This window comes from Schistocerca nitens, chromosome 5, assembly GCF_023898315.1.
Source record: "Schistocerca nitens isolate TAMUIC-IGC-003100 chromosome 5, iqSchNite1.1, whole genome shotgun sequence".
In the NCBI taxonomy this organism is placed as follows: domain Eukaryota; kingdom Metazoa; phylum Arthropoda; class Insecta; order Orthoptera; family Acrididae; genus Schistocerca; species Schistocerca nitens.
In genome coordinates this window covers 737,234,813-737,252,434 of record NC_064618.1, presented here as the reverse complement: position 1 = coordinate 737,252,434, position 17,622 = coordinate 737,234,813, and the positions used below count along the sequence as shown (strand labels likewise).

At 39.9% G+C, this 17,622-nt stretch overlaps 1 protein-coding gene across 1 annotated transcript in view; it reads left to right on the top strand.

Moving 5' to 3' along the window:
* Positions 1-17,622, top strand: part of LOC126260822 (hamartin) — a gene marked incomplete in the record, with an annotated part of 282,514 nt that overhangs the window by 66,408 nt on the left and 198,484 nt on the right. The window contains 1 exon segment of the mRNA XM_049958206.1: positions 14,153-14,339. Within this exon segment, the coding sequence (XP_049814163.1) occupies positions 14,153-14,339 (187 nt within the window).

Below are 17,622 nucleotides of genomic sequence, written 5' to 3'. Positions count from 1 at the left end.
TCATGGGGGAAGATTACAGAGTATAAACATCAATATCTTTCCTCTAACGAAATTGTACACATGGCTGAAGCTAAGCATGCTCTCCAGTTCCCTAAATATAGACTCTACTGTCCTAAGAAATCACAGAAGTAACACATAGGAGGAGATGGAGTAGTGGTATATGAACGCTTTGATGTATTACCGACCAAGCAACTCACATCCAGTACTAATGAAGACAAAAAAGCAAGCATGTTTGTAAATATCAAATCCCTTTAAAAAATTCCTAATGTGCATTCTGTACAGAACTCTGAAAGTAGGCAGGACAGCCTGTTTCAAAACTGACCTTTCAAAATTTGATAGGACGTAGGATCATACAAGTAATGCTAGGAACACTAACATAAATATTCTGCCCCTTCACTGTGAAATTAAAGTGTGTAGTTTCTTCTTCAAATGCAACAGTATTTCAGCTTGCACCTACCCATAAGGCAGCCTATAGTCAATCCCCCACACATATATTTTCCACAAAATCCACAAGTAATGAGTCATACCTGGAATATCAGTTCACATCATTACCAAACTAACTCTGTTACATACTAAATATGCTCCCCCAAAGACTGGAAACCTGAAGGGAAAACCCACACTTTGGCTAAGGGAAGAGCTAAAACAGTCCACAAATGCCAGGGACATTGCACATTGGACTCACAAACGACCTCCTACAATTGAAAATAAAATTGATTACATGCAGAAAGCAAACAGAATCAGTCAAACTGAGAGAAACAGTAACTAAGACATTCCAATACATTAATCTAAAACATAAAGACCAGATGCTTTGTGGAAAAGCTTGTGTGATCAAAATTCTTTCTTGAGCTGACGACACTGTCGAAAAATCCTTCAGCTCAGCATTTACTATACGTGACAGCGTCACAGTCCAAATACTCAAGCTTATTGTTGATCCATTACTGCTCATAATAACTACTGCTCCTTAGACCTTGAAGCTTTTCCCTGGACAACACAGCAGAAACACTCATTCCCATCAGAATACAGGCACTAGAGATAAGATTGCTAAGAAGAGTAGCTGAGTACATTTTGGCTGAGGGAGGAGTGGATGTAGACGTCAGAACAGGACAGAGTGAAAAACTTAAATGTGCAGATTAAAGAATACAGAAACAACTGGAAGGAATATGTCAAGATATGTAGGAAGCCTGAGAAAAATCAATAATTTCAGGCAAGAGGGCATAATAGGCAAATGCTTACTACATGCAGAGAGGAGAAGAAATATCATTTAAAAATATTATGATTTTTAAGTAACAGTGATTTTTGTAAGTTTTTTTTAATTACATATAAAACTCTGGTCTGATGTTCTTACATCAGATTCCTGATGGCATTAATCTTTTCAGGTTAAATGAATAAATAAAAAACTAGACATGATATACAGGTAATCAAAGGATGAATGGGCAGTATTCAGGGATATGACAGGTATGATCATTTGAAGCAAAAAAACATCATGCACTCTTCTGAATGGTTTCTGAGGTAGAACATATTTAATGTACATTGTTACTTATTTTCTTTATTATTGTCATATAACTGAATATTGATCATTCCTCTTAAGACAATCTGTATACATGGAGTATCATGTATGTTAAAATAACCGTTACATTTAGTGTCCTATCCAAAAAAAGCAATGAAAAGGTCCGCAAAGGCTACTACACCAAAACAAAACAACTATAAATGCAACAGATATAGAAGTAGGCACAATGGTACACCTAAGAACACTCACAACAAGAAAACAGAAGATCAACAGCACAAGATGACGACGATTACAACAGATCAAATAACACTACAAAGAATCATCAGCTGAACTTGGATGGAGACGTGCTCAGTCATGAAAGCGAATTGCAAGCTGTTTCACTATGCCAAGAGCACAGAGAACAGTGTAATGCCTCAAGTCGCCATGTGGTCTGCTCCATGCGATGTTGTCCGCGAGAGCTAGTTGCCTTTGTGGGGAGCAGATAGCTAGTTTGCAATCCGATCCTTAAGAATTGTGGGGAGCAGTGAACTAGTAAGACTGCCTATGGTCTGATCAGTGAGAGTGGTGGGGAGTGCTGAGCTATTGGGAGAGGAGAGATGCGTGGATCACTTTGCGACATGATCCAACCACACAGCGGCTGAAGGCCGCGGCTTTTATGATTGATGGCAACACATTACAAATGTGATGCTAAGTCAAAGGATAAGAAGTAACAACTCACTCAAAAGCATGAAAACATTTATTGAGCTTCTGAAATTTGAGATATTCTTTTGAAATCAAGAATGGAAACATGCTGGAAATATTCTCTGCATAGTGTATTGTCCTGAAGATCTCGACTTTCGTTAGCCTCGGTAACTGTGTGGTCAGCACGGTTGACTGTGAAGTGAAGATTCCCATGTTCGATTCCCAGCAGAGTCGATTCTTTTTTTTATATTTTTATTTATTTTTTGTTGTTTTCTCACTCACAGGCTGAGTGTTGTGTTGTGATTACTTTCATAATGTCGTAATTAGTACTACTATAGAAGTGGCTGAATGGATACTGCCCGACAGCCAGTAAATTGGAAAAAAATGGAGCTTTCTTTATTTTGCATTTTCATGGATGAGAAAAGCTTCAGATACTAAGGTTTGCAATCCACGTGTGCACATAGCCTATAACACATATTTTGTAGCTTGCAAAAAAATTTTGTAAGGTTGTGATGTGGGGTGCCATTGCAGCAGCCTAGCACAGAGTTTTCTTCCCGCTCATTTCAGCCACCAGAAACACATTTTGAAATTAGAAGAGCTACCATTCATTTTTTTTCCGAATCTTCCATTATTCCTTTTTTAGAAAGATCTGGCTCTTTGAATTAATTCAGGAGCAGAGTGCCCATCTCTAGTTTACTGACAAAAATGTTGATGAACGACTCTCCTTTCCTATGTATGCAGTATCTACTAAATGAAATTAACAACAGATAGTGGTGTCATAAAACTTCATCCTGTCAGATATATTCTCTTATGAAGTGATACCTTCTGTGGTTTGAAGGTGATGGCCAACTATTATGACTCATCCATTGGTCTCCACCATTCATGAACTTCTGTTCAGCCTCCACAGTACAGGAACCTTCATGCTGAACCACATCGGCATCCTGGCCAATCATCAAGCACACACATTACTCTAAGGAAGCCTCCACAGTGAAGCTGCTGGCAATGCGAATCCCAGAAACTGACTTCGGGTCACATTTCAGGTGCCAAACCTTTGAAAATTGTGAAGAAAAATGGATCTACATCTGAATACTTACTTTCCAATCCACAATACACTACAGTGTACCATTGCTGGTTATTCCCATTCCTGTTACACTGGCAAATGGAGTGTGGAAAATACAACTGTGTATATGTTCCTTACTAACACCCTGTGCGAGATACACATTGGTGGCAGTAGAATCATTCTGCAGTGTTGCAAAACCTGGTTTGCTAAACTTTCTCAATAGCATTTTTCAAAACGAAAGTTTTCTTCCTTAGAGGGCTTCCCATTTGAGGTCACGGAGCATTTACGAAATAATTGTGTGTTGATGGAACATGCCTCTGAATTGCTGCTAAGTTTCCCTTTAATATGACCTTGTGGGGGCTCGCAAAACAATCGAGCAGATTCAAGAATTTATTGTAAAAGTGTTCTGAACACAGTCATCTTAGTACATAAGCTCCACATTCCTAGAATTCCCCCGATATACTGATGTCGACCATTTGCCTTCCCTACAACCAACCTTACATGCTCATTCCAGTTCATATTGTTTTGCAGCGTTATGCTTGGATATTTAATTGATGTGACTATCAAGCTGCACACCAATAATACTGTATTGAAACATAGAGAATTTTTTCTCCTGCCCATGTCCTATAACTTACATTTTTCCACACTAAGCGCAAGTTGCCATTCAAGTAGATTTTATTAAAGTTATCCTGAATTCTCTTAGTCATTCAACTGTGACTTTTTCAAGTACACTGCATCATCATCATCATCATCATCATCATCATCATCGGTGATAGATTGCTGCTGACCTTAGGTGTCAAATCATTTATTTCTATAGAAAACAAAAGCAGTCCTATCACTCTTTTCTCACCAATCCTGATGTTACCTCTGCCTCTGATGAACACTCGCCATCTAGGACTACATAGTGAGTTCTAATACTGAAGTGTTTGAGCCACCTGCATATTGGAGAACCCATTCCAAATGCTCGGACTTCTGTAAAATATGTGTAATGTGTCTATTTGTCAAAGGCTTTTCAGAAATCTAGAAATGTAGAATCTTTGCTCTTTCCTATAGTTTGCAGGATATTGTGCAAGAAAAGGGCAAGCTGAGTTTTGCTCAGGCACTGCTTTATATATCCAAGCTGATTTATGGACATATTTTTATCCAAGAGCAAAAGTTAATCACAATGCCCAAACGTAAAACGGTGTTGGCATCCATCTAGCGTACAGTTAATGACATTCAGGAAGATTGCTGAATGCACATGTAATGTAAACTAAGTTGAGATAAGAAAATTACAGACATGAACGAAACAAACGTATTAACTAAACAAGGCCAAATGCAAAAATAAAGTGCTAGCACACTTCATACATGGAAAAACTAACACTGGCTTGATAGGATGAATTGAGAACTCATAGGGGCTCTTACGGTGTGCCTGTATATCATGAGACCTAAATCTACGCCATATGTCTGTTGGTGCAGCTGACAAGATAGCAAAAGCCCAATTAAAGGGCATCGACGCAAACTAAGTCACGATAACATAATTCATATCACCAATCCGTTTATTCCCCCCCCCCCCCTTTTTCACTCTTCCCTGCTCCACCCCCTTCTTGTCTTTCCTTGTCCTATCATTTCCATTCCCATCAACCAAATGATCGGCGAAGAGCTCCCTAAAATGAACTCCCCTCACCGTCACCTGCTCATCGAGAAGGCACATGCTAGCTGATCTATGATGACAAAAGATCTCCGTATCCTCTAGCAAATCAAAATAATTTCCCTTTTCCGCTCTATGTAATAACCTCACATGCGTCTCAATTCGAGGAAGTTCATGTCCACTATTTATAATGTGGGCTGCAAAATTCAACCTACAGCAGCTAAAACGTACTTGAACGTGAAGCCCACCCACCATCCCCACACCTACAACAAGTAACCACCCTAATGCTGTAGCAGCACAAACATTACCTATTATAGCGCATGCGGGTCTCTGTAAAACTAGAGACCCGCGCGTGCGTCGATCAGTGTACCTAACTGATCAGCATCAAGGTCACGTCTTCTTTAAGTAAAAAAGATTTTAATAACTTATTTAATAACTGTGAAGTGATCACAGGGGTGCCTCTCACAGAGATCATCCCAGAGTGCCCCAGAGAGCTACAACACCAAAAAGAATTGCTTCTTGGCTTTTGGCAGGATCAGTGTGTAGCTCTTTCTTTAAACAAAGATAATATCATTAATAAACAAAGATAATATCATTAATAACACGTTTTATTAAGGTAAGTAATATTGACTGACTGTAAAGTGACACACTGCTGCCATGTGACAGCTCCAAGTCCAGCTATCTTAACCGCAAAATCCGGTCACCGAGCCTTATCGGTGACCTTGAAGCACCGGAAGTGAATTATAGTGCACTGCGGATCTGAGTAAATATATAGGCGCTTAGCGGCGCAGCACAGAAATTACCAGTCCCACTACACGTGAGGCAGTATAAAGCAGCTAAAACTTCAACTTTATTAACCTTTAAACTATTTAACGCAAACTGTGCATGGACTAATGTGTCTTTTACTGTATCTTTATTGAACCTGCTATGCACGTTATTCTTCAAACCCTTGTTAAGCAACTGTTGTTCATCTGTGCTAAAACCTATGTCAGTCAAGTCTACCACTCTTGGATAAAAATTACAGTCCAATTTACTTACTGGGCTGGTCGTATAGGTTGCCCAATTAAGTGCTGAAGTTTGCAGAGAACCACTTAATGATTTTCTGTCTCGGCAAACGGACTATCTTTAAATTTTGATAAAACACAGTATATACAGTTCCGTACAGTAAATGGCACAACTCCAGTAATAAATATAGACTTTGAACAGAAGTCTGTAGCTAAGGTAGAATTTTCAAAATTTTTAGGTGTGTCCATTGATGAGAGGTTAAACTGGAAGCAACACATTGATGGTCTACTGAAACGTCTGAGTTCAGCTGCGCATGCTATTAGGGTTATTGCAAATTTTGGTGATAAGAATCTCAGTAAATTAGCTTACTATGCCTACTTTCATATGGCATAATATTCTGGGGTAATTCATCGTTGAGTAGAACAGTATTCATTGCTCAAAAATGTGTAATCAGAATAATTGCTGGAGCCCACCCACGGTCATCCTGCAGACATCTATTTAAGGATCTAGGGATCCTCACAGTATATATATTCACTTTTGAAATTTGTTGTTAATAATCCAGCCCAGTTCAAAAGTAATAGCAGTGTGCATAGCTATAACACCAGGAGAAAGGATGATCTTCACTATGCAGGGTTAAATCTGACTTTGGCACAGAAAGGGGTAAATTATGCTGCCACAAAAGTCTTTGGTCACCTACCAAACAGCATCAAAAGCCTGACAGATAGCCAACTAACATTTAAAAATAAGTTAAAAGAATTTCTAGATGACAACTCCTTCTACTCATTGGCTGAATTTTTAGATATAAATTAAGGGGGGGGGGGGGGGGGGGGAACACAACTTAAACATTAGTGTCATGCAATAGTTTGTGTAATGTAATATCTTGTACAGACATCTTTTATTAACCGAGATGTTCCACATCATTACGAAGTGTCGTATTCATGATCTATGGAACAAGTATTAATCTAATCTAATCTAATCTGTTATTGTGCCTAATTTGAGTTTTAGTTGCAATCTTTTCAACAGCAAATCTAATATTTCTACACAAATAATCAAAAATTAATGGAGACACAACTCTTGAAAGTTCAAAATGCAGACGAAAAAGAGTCTTGTAAATGACTTCATTCTCGATGAATAACTTCCTAATTTCACTTCATGTAATAATCATTTCACACTTACATTTTTAATGAAACATACATTCATTAGTGCACTTGTTATTAAAACCTATTTTAACGTATCTTGGAGTAAATTTGTTACTATGCATCGTTTATTAAATATGATGTGTTGGCAGGTAGTCACCAGCTATATTTTCAGCGTCTTGTAATCATGAAATGTTGCACATGCCTGGCTCGGCAGAAACTTATGAGTGGTGGGCTCCATGTGGTTCCCAAGTTGTGCAGCAACTGTAAACCATAAAATTACTAAATATACAGCAACCAGTCGCAAAATCATACAATATTTGTATGATGAAACACAAACAGCAATGTACCAACATACTTATATGGGGCAACAACATTCATGTCCTCCCTGCCAAGAAATATTCATTCCAGTTGCAGATTTTTACTTGATATCCCACCCGATTGTTACTTTTGATAGTGTACATATATGTGACAAGGAATGAACTTTATTGCTCCATGGCTTTCACATGTTGGGTTTTCTAGGACTGACATTTTGAAATCCATGTTAGTTAGTGTAGAGGTCATTCTGTTTGGTATTATGTTTGAGCTCAGAATATGTTAGAAGATTCTAAAACATATTGTCAATATACTAGATAGTAATTTTGTGGATCACTTCTGCTACCTTTCTCGTAACAGTTGCAATCTGTGCTTGCTTGCAGCTACTGGTTCATGTTCAGTGGTATGTTATGCTTACAGGAGGGACTAAGTCAGCTACAAATTATGCATACTGATAAGGGTTTCACCGGGCCCTTGAACTATGTTCAGTTTCACCGATTTTTGGTTGTTTCACGACACAACCAGAAGTGATAACTTTGTTACTCATCTTTGCAGTGTGTGAGAGTTAAACTGGGGTAGTATTTGTGGGTTGTAGTTTGTAAAGGAATATTTAAAAATTGAAGTAAAACATATTTGTGTTTGCTTTGCTTCATAAATTTCAGTTCCTCTGTCATCCTTCTCTGTATAAACACTAACATTTGTGCTACTGACGGCTTTTACAAATGAGCAGAAGTTGTTAGGGTTTGTGATAGCTTCTTTGATAATATTCTGCTACAGTAGTTATTGAAGGCTTCTTGAATGGCTCTCTTGACAGCCTAATGTGTTTCATTCAACATCACTCTAGATTAGCACTATGCTTGGTTTCACATCTCCTGTGCAGCGGTTGTGGTTTCTTTAGAAGTTTCTTTCCAGTGATTGTATATCATGGAGAGTCCCCGTGCATCATTATCTGTTCCATTTGGTACATATCTGTCCAGTGAATTTTCAGTATTCTTTTAAACTTAAGCTACAGTCCTTCAATATGCTTGTGTTCATAGCTAAATGTTCATTATTCCTTATTGAGACTTGACACACTACTGCCTCTTTCTCTAGTTGGCTGAATATGTGAATCATTATACCTGTTTTAGTTGCCATTTATATCTCAGTAATGATTGTTGCTACAACTGCCTCATGAGTCCTGATATCAGTTTCAATGTGGACATCAGAGATCAAATCTATTTGTCGCCATTAGAGCCAGTATATATTCACCATTAATGTGGTTCTGAACTATGTATTGTAGGTAGCTCTAAACTGTAATTTTCCAAATTAATGTGTTACTAAAGTCTCCTTTGATGATAGTATGATGGGGACATTTCCACATTTGTAGACTGAGGTTTTCTCTTAAAAATTTTGGTTCTGTTTGAGGTTGAGTCTGGTGGTTCCTAGAAGGATCAAATTACAAGTTATGTCCACCATTGATACCGAGTCTTGCCTAAGTAGTTTTTCACATTTCATTTCTGTCTTGGTGGATTTGAATTTGTCTGCTGGGATGACTAAACCACCTCCATTTCCTATTAGCGTATCCTTTTTATGTACAGATAATTTTCCCCAAAATTCTCACTACTATAAATTCTGGATTTCAACCAGCATTTAGGACCTAGTATTCTACAAGCTCTACTGCTAAATGAGTGCTTCAAACTGTGGCACTTTGGTGTGGCTGCTTCGCCAGTTACTCACTAGAATTTTTGATACTCTCACCTATAGGGGGTATTTCTATGGATCATACAGTGATATTCTCATAAACTGATATTCTCTTTTTATTTTTTTAAACCACCTTGTCTGCTCCCCACTCAGCTACCTTGGTAGCAGCCTCTAATATGTAGTGCACACCTAATTTATTTAGGGGTGGTCTACAGTTCTCAGCCATATGGCACGCGTCTAGGAAGTTACAGCCTGGCTTGTCACAGAATCTCTGAAGTCCCTCGACACAGAACCAGGAGCCAAGTGATCTGAAGAATTTGTTGTTTCCAGAGGAATTAGTAGCAGGAGCCTTTAGAACAAGCCCTGTACCAAGTCTGTGTGCTAAGACCCTTAACAACCATGAGGAAGTTAGTTCCTCATGTTGTGACATGCATATAAGATCAGGTCAGTCCTCCAGTTACTGGACTTTTCTTCTTCCTACCATTAGCCAAACAAATGAATGTAAATTGAAGAAGAGCAACATGACTATTTGGCATTGATGCAAAGGAGTAACTTACAGAACTCATTGTGGTGGACCTGATTGTCTTAACACATTGTTGGAGTAAGTATACTCCTTGGTTAGCAGTGAGACTAAAACTTTTTAAATTTGACAGAGTACAAGCATAATCTTCTATTTTTAATTGATGCTTCTGCAAATTTTAAGATGTGCACAAAAATTTATTTACATAAGTGGTTATGAGATGTCATACTGTAAGCTGCTCAGTAGTTTCCGCAACAGTCTGTTTTGGATTAGACTTCCAGATGAATTTATAGAACACTATATGTAGTCCTAAAGGCAGAGGAGCATATTAAGTGTAATTGATGGAATAACTTATTTGTCTGCTCTGATTCCCCCGATTGCCTTGCAGATCAGCCAGAAAATGTACCCAGCAAACAAAGTAGTGCAAAACATACAAGAGAGATATGTTTGACATTGTGTCAAAGTGATTAGAGTGTTCTGGGGCATCAGCACAACATGTTGTACATTTTAATTGTATGGTATTTTATTTGTGGCATGCTGGTGTTCCCTGCCACTTTTTATTGAAAGTTGATGCAACATCTCTGTGACTTTCAATGTTTTAAAAGCACATACATCTAACAATGTTAAAAAATCTGATGATGACAGCATATATCTGTGGAAACCAGTAATTGTAATGAAAAGAATTACTTGTGATCATGGCAAACTTGATTCTTCAAGGATAATACATATGCGAGATACTTCACTTACCACAGTGTCAAGGGAAATAAGTATCGTTAAGATGGTGAATACTGGTCCACATGGGAATGCAGGGAAATGAGCAAGCTGACACAGTAGCAAGAGAAGAGTCATGTATGAATGCATGGTTTCGTGGCAATATGAATTAATAAAATTTTCTCAGGCTTCCAGCCGCGTCAGGTGGTTAAAATCCCACGAGCTTTCAACTGAGCTTCTCTCAGTCATTGTCAAGTGGTAAGACTGACTGCTGTGTCACCATGGCCGCATTGTTATATAGCCGCTCTGCTGGTTGTGACGTCACTAGTGCTCTCTTCCTTGACATATACGGTGATGTTTTCATCCCGCGTCCATTGCGCCCATTTAACACCGCAATGGCCAGGTCCCAGGCTGTGCTGAGCTGCAAACCACCGTCCTTATTGATGGTGTTTTCAGAGGTTTTTACGTCAATAGCTGCTTTTAGGATGCTATCCCAGAATCCCTTCGTCCTCATTATGACCGATGTTTCGTCGAATAGAATTCGGTGTCCATTTTCTAAGGCGCATTCTACCATGGCTGATTTTTCTGGATAACTTAGGCGTAAGCACATATTGTGCTCTATCCAGCGTTGCTCCACAGTGCGTACTGTTTGGCCGATGTAGTAACAGCCACACTGACATGGTATCTTGTACACTCCAGGCGTTGTAGGCCCTAGATCGTCCTTCACAGGCCTCGTGAGCTGTCGAATTTTTGCTGGGGGCCTGAACACCGATAAATTGTTGTATCTCTTCAGGAGCCAGCTAATATTTCCTGACACTGTACCACACAAAGTCAAAAACACAGGTTTTCGTGCTTCTTCGGTGGTGTTCTCTTCTTTGTTGGTGTGTTTCTTGCGTGTCACACCAGATATAACCTGTGACACCTGTCTGTGGCTGTACCAGTTTTCCCGGAAGAGTTTTCGGAGGTGGCTCAGTTCTAGTGGCAGATTTTCAGCGTCTGAGACGACATTAGCACAATGGACGAGGGTATTCAGAACGCCACGTTTTTGTGCCGGATGGTGGTGGCTGAGAGCATGCAGATACCGATCTGTGTGTGTCGGTTTCCTGTAGACACTGTGGCTGAGTTTTCTGTTTAATGAGAACGTGAATTAAGGGTAGTGTGCCATCTGTCTCAACTTCCATCGTAAACTTGATGTGGCCATGAATGCTGTTCAGGTGTTCTAAGAATTCTCCCAGTTTTTCACGACCATGGGGCCAGATGATAAAGGTGTCGTTGACGTAACAATAAAAGCAACTTGGCTTAGCTGGAGCCGTGTCCAAGGCAATGTCTTCAAATTTTTCCTTAAAAAGGTTGGCTATGGATGGAGCTAATGGGTTTCCCATAGCCATGCTGTCCAACTGGTCGAAATACTGACTGCCATGTAGGAAATACGACGATGCCAACATGTGCTTAAACAGTCCCACAAACCGACACTCACAGATTGGTATCTGCACGCTCTCAGCCACCACCATCCGGCACAAAAACGTGACGTTCTGAATACCCTCGCCCATTGTGCTAAAGTCATCTCAGCTGCTGAAAGTCTACCACTAGAACTGAGCCACCTCTGATAAGAGTTCCAGGAAAACAGGTACATCCACAGACAGGTGTCACAGGCTATATCTGGTGTGACACGCAAGAAACACACCAACAGAGAAGAGAACACCACCGAAGAAGAAAGCAAGAAACTTCTGTTTTTGCCTTTCTGTGGTACAGTGTCAGGAAAGATTAGCCGGCTCCTGAAGTGCTATAACATTTTATCGGTGTTCACGCCCCCAATAAAAATTCGACAGCACATGGGACCTGTGAAGGACAATCTTGGGCTTAGAACGCCTGGAATGTTCAAGATACCATGTCAGTGTGGCTGTTACTGTATCGGCCAAACAGTACACACTGTGGAGCGTCAGACAGAACACGAGAAGTGCTTATGCCTACGCTATCCAGAAAAATCAGCCGTGGCAGAACACGCCTTAGAAAATGGGCACCGAATTTTATTCGACGAAACATCTGTGTTAGGAGGACGAAGGGATTCTGGGATAGCGTCATAAAAGAAGCTATTAAAATAAAAACCTCTGAAAACACTATCAACAAAGACGGCGGTTTGCAGCTCAGCACAGCCTGGGACCCAGCTATCGCGAGGTTAAAATAGGCACAACGGACGCAGGATGAAAACATATATGGCGAGGAAGAGAGCACTAGGGATGTCACAACCAGCAGTGCGGCTATATAACGACGCAGCCATGGCAACACAGCAGTCAGTATTACCACTTGACAATGACTGAGGAGAGCTCGGTCGAAACCTCGTGTGATTGTAACCACCTGATGCGGCTGGAAGCCCGAGAAAATTTTATTAAGAGAAGAGTCCAATAAAAATGAGGTACTACCATGTACTGCCCCTTTGAGTACTTTTAATTTGCTGTTTAGGAGGTGAGTTATGAGTCAGCAGGAGACTGTCGCTAAAGGTACAAAAGAACAAAAAAAGGTTGTTGAAGCCACTGTTTTGCCATGGCAGATATCATTTGTCACTGATGAAAAGAGGGGTCTTTAACACTGCTGATAACTGGGCACTGTCATCTGGCAAACAGGCATGTCCTTTGATATGGAGAACTCACAAATATGTGACACCTACGGAGTATCACTTTTGGTGTACGACATTTACGTGATTGAATTTTATATTCTGACAAGAAGGGAGCAGTTTTTCTTGTTAATAATTGAAGTATTGTTTTAGATAACTTTGAGACATTTGAAGGAAAGGTTATGAAATTTCATTTGTTGTCAGGATTCCTGCTAAAGTTGCTGGGTAGGTTACTTTAATTTATTGTAGAATGGCTGGTTCATTCTTTTTTAGCTCAGTGTTAAAGCTAACCATAATTACTAATATCATAAGTGTATAATTTTGACTGTGTGTCCATTTCTGGGTTTTTAATTAAGTATTTTTAACATCCATGTGTAGGACTATTAACTCACATTCAGTTGCTGCTGTGGATGGCTCCTCCATTGTTCTTATTTGTGTTGGCCAGGCACATTACCAGTAAATAACTTCTAGGACTTTTTCAGCTAATTTTCATTTTTTTCGTATTCCATGCCATAACTGTATTTAAGTGTGACTTAAACAACTGCTTCGCATCTGTGCTATCTGGATCCTTCTTCCACCCACCTGTCTCCAGTATTAGCTACTCTGAGTTGCATGGATGGGAATTGTTTCAGTAACACTTCCATTGACTCAGCACCGTTGCCCTGACACCTCAGTTCTACAGCCGCCTTCAACTCTGTTCCCTTGTCTACCCCACCCCGACCCCCTCCCCCCACGCACACACGCAGCTACACTTTAGATCAGTGCAACTATCCATTAAGCTGCACCCACACTGTTCCCTCTACTCTTCTCCTGTCCTATCTTACTTGTCCAACACACCCAGTTCTTCCCTAAACCACTGCTCCAGGTCATTGTGTCAAATGCAATGTGCCCAGCCTGCACTAGAGTGAGCTCACTAGTGCCATATTCCTATCCTTTTCCCTTTCTATATATCCCTCCCTAACAATCACTTTTCCTTTTTCACCCCTTTGCTCCCCTCGTTCCTTTCACCCACACTTCACCAAAGTCAGGGTGCAGCATTGCAAATATTGTAGAGGTGTGTGCACAAGTTTTGCCAAAAAGCTTAGTAAAGATTTTTTAGTGTTGGTTTTATACTGAATTTTATGGTGAGTGCTTGCCTTTACTCCTTTGATGGCACTGATTTTTGGAAGTAAGAATAGTTTACCATAAAAAATACTTTGTTTACAGATAGATTAGTCTTGGTTGAGACTTTAGTTAATCATATGGAATTTTGAGTTTTTGTATTTTGTAAGAGAGAATTATGTTTGTATATTTCAGCCGATTGGCAGCTTGGAACACAAATAATCCCAACAAACTTCCTGCAGAACATTTGTTGCACCTACAAATTAGCCTGTATTTCCTCTTCCACCGATTATATGGGATGTACCCTTGCAATTTTCTCGGATACCTACGCAGCCAATACAGCCAGCGTGATAATCTTGTTGTTTTCAGTCATACTATCAAGGTAATCTTCTTAACTATTTCTGTTATAATTTATTATGCTTTAGCTGATAAAAACTGGAAGAAAGTGGTAATAAACAAGAGTGGGGGAAGGTTGTAACAACAATTATTTAAAGAAAAGCTCACGGAAAAAGGGAGAATTTATGAGATTGCGTTTGTTTAGTTAATGCTGAAAGTAAAACTGGAAATAATGGATGGAAAAAGTTAATCTTGCTGAGCATTAGACTCAAGGCAACCACTTGAGATATATTTCCAGTAAGTACTATTAAAAGGATAGTTGCTACTCACTATATAGCGGAGATGCTGAGTCACAGATAGGCACAACAAAAAGACTTTCAAACAAAGCTTATTTTGTGTGTGTGTGTGTGTGTGTGTGTGTGTGTGTGTGTGTGTGTGTGTCAATTTTGATGAAGGCCTGTTTGGCCAAAAGCTTTGCTTGACAGTCTTTTGTTGCACCAATCTGTGACTCAGCATCTCCGCTATGTGGTGAGTAGCAACTATCCTTTTCATAAAGTTGTTATTATTCCATGCTGGCGCCATTGGGTTCTTTACAGTTTCCAATATAAGTGCACCAGAAGACAACTTTTCTTTGTCTCCTAGCTGTCCTGTGCCCAAACCAATGTACAATCCTATTCTGGGACTGCTGGTGCTAATTGATTTTGCACTGATGGTCTAGTAACGAGGCAGTATAGGACTTGGGGAAGGAAGGGATGACAAAGGGAGGAAAGAGATGGACACAGAAATTTTGTATTGTATTTATTTATTTTGTTTACACTTCTAGTTCTGTAGGACCAAATTGGGGAGCAAATCTCAAAGGTCACTGAACGTGTCAGTACATGAAATTACAACATAAAAGTAACAACAGATAAAATGAAATGTTTATGAACACAAAAAAGAGTCGAGCCATAAGTTTAAGTAAACACAATCAGCAATATAACACATGAATCAGCTTAATTTTTCAAGGAACTCCTCGATAGAATATGAGTGACTAATGAGGAAGCTCTTCAGTTTTGATTTGAAAACTTGTGGGTTGCTGCTAAGATTTTTGAATTCTTGTGGTAGCATATTGAAAATGGATGTAGCTATACATTGCACACCTTTCTGCTTAAGAGTTAAGGAACTGTGATTGAAATGCGGATTGGATTTCTGTCTAGTATTAACTGAGTGAAAGCTGCTAATTCTTGGGAATAAGCTGATATTGTTAACAAGAAACGATAGTAAAGAAAGTATATATTGAGAGGCAAATGTCGGAATACTGAGGCTAGTGAACAGTGGTTGACAAGTGGTTCGTGAACTTATGCCACTTATTGCCCGAACTGCCTGTTTCTGAACCAAGAATATCCTTTGAGAATGGGAAGAGTTACTCCAAAGTATAATATCATATGACATAAGCGAATGAAAATAGGCAAAGTGACTAATTTTTGTGACGAACAAGCACTTACCTCGGATAGTATTCAAATAGTAAAAATGGCATTAAGTCTTTGAACGAGATCCTGAATGTGGGCTTTCCACAACAGTTTACTATCTGAATACCTAGAAATTTGAACTGTTAAGTTTCACTAATCATATGCCCATTCTGTAAAATTAAGATGTCCGGTTTTGTTGAACTGTGTGTTAGAAACTAAAAACTGAGTCTTACTGTGATTTAGTGTTGGTTTATTTTCTACAAGCTATGAACTTGAGACGTGAACTGCACTATCACTATTTGAAACTGAGTCAGTGTTGCACACAACATCCTTTAGTACCAAGCTAGTGTCATCAGCAAACAGAAGTATTTTAGAATTACCTGTAATACTAGGAGTCATTGTCACTTATGGAGGACAAACATGGACAATGACAGAAAGAGAATAGAGCAGACTGCAAGCAGGGGAAATGAAATTTCTCACAGCAGTTAAGGGAAAAACAAGAATGGACAGAGTAAGGAGTGTAGATATTAGAAAGGACCTTAAACAAGAAAGTATGAGAGGGGGAAAAATAATAATAAAAAGAAAAACAGATTAAGATGGTACAGGCATGTTAAGAGTATGTGTGGACACAGACTCCCCAAAATTATTGAAGAACTAAAGATGGATGGAAAAAGACCTAGAGGGTGCCCAAAAACGTGGTGGAAAACAGGAGTGAGAATATCTGTGGAAAGGAGAGGTGTGACCTGGCAACAAGTTGAGGAAGAAAAGTGGTGGGAGGAAAAGCCAAATGGAGAGGACTCGTCAGCACCCAGACCCGGCAGTAGCTGGAGCGGGATTGGGATATATGGATAGACTAGAGGGCATATCATTTATGTAAATAAAGAACAGGAGTGGCATTCAGCTGGGACGACGTGTTGCATGTCCACAGTGATTTCCGTATTACTCTGTGTTTGGTGTGGCAATTTTACGATGGATCCGCGAACAGAACGGCGCGTTGTACCAAACTCTGTGCGAATCTCGGGAAAAGTGCTGCGGAGACCCTTGCAATGATTCAACAAGTGTTTGGGGGACAGAGCATGAGCCATACACATGTGTGTTTGAGTGGCATGCTCAGTTCAGGGCCAGCCATACAAACATCAATGATGATGCTCACACTGGAAGGCTCGTTAGCCGCACTACACCAGACATTGTTGCCAAACGACAGTTGGTTTGTGTTGATTAATTTCAAACCATTAAAGACCTTGAGATGAATTGGGTATTGGTTATGGGACATGTCAATGAATGTTGACTGATGAATTGGGCATGCATCGTGTCACTGCACAATTTGTGCCAGGGATCTTGACTGCCGATCAGAAGGCACAGCGTGTTAAAATGTGAACAAACCTTCATCAGACCGCATCTGATGATCCAACCTTCTTGTCTCAGGTTATCACCGATGATGAGAGCTGGATTTACGGTTATGACTCAGTGGAAGAGCCCGGGCTCTCCAAGACCCAAAGAAAGCAAGATGGGTGAATAGCAAAGTGAAGGACATGATCATCGTTTTACCAAGGTAATTGTGCACAAAGAATTCATCCCACCCAACCAAACATTGAATTCTGCGTACTACTGTGATGTTTTGTGATGGTTCCGTGAAAATGTGTGACGACAACAGCCCGAACTTTGGCGTCAAGGGAACTGGCTGCTGCATCACGACAACGCGCCCTGTCACATGTCCTTGCTCACCATGACCTTTTTGGCAAAAAACATGGCGGTTGTACCCACCCACCGTACTCGCCAGATTTGGCACCTTGTGACTTAGCACTATTCCCAAAACTAAAACTCAGGTTGAAAGGTTGTCGGTTCGACACTCTAGATAGGGTTCAAGAAGCATCGCTGGCG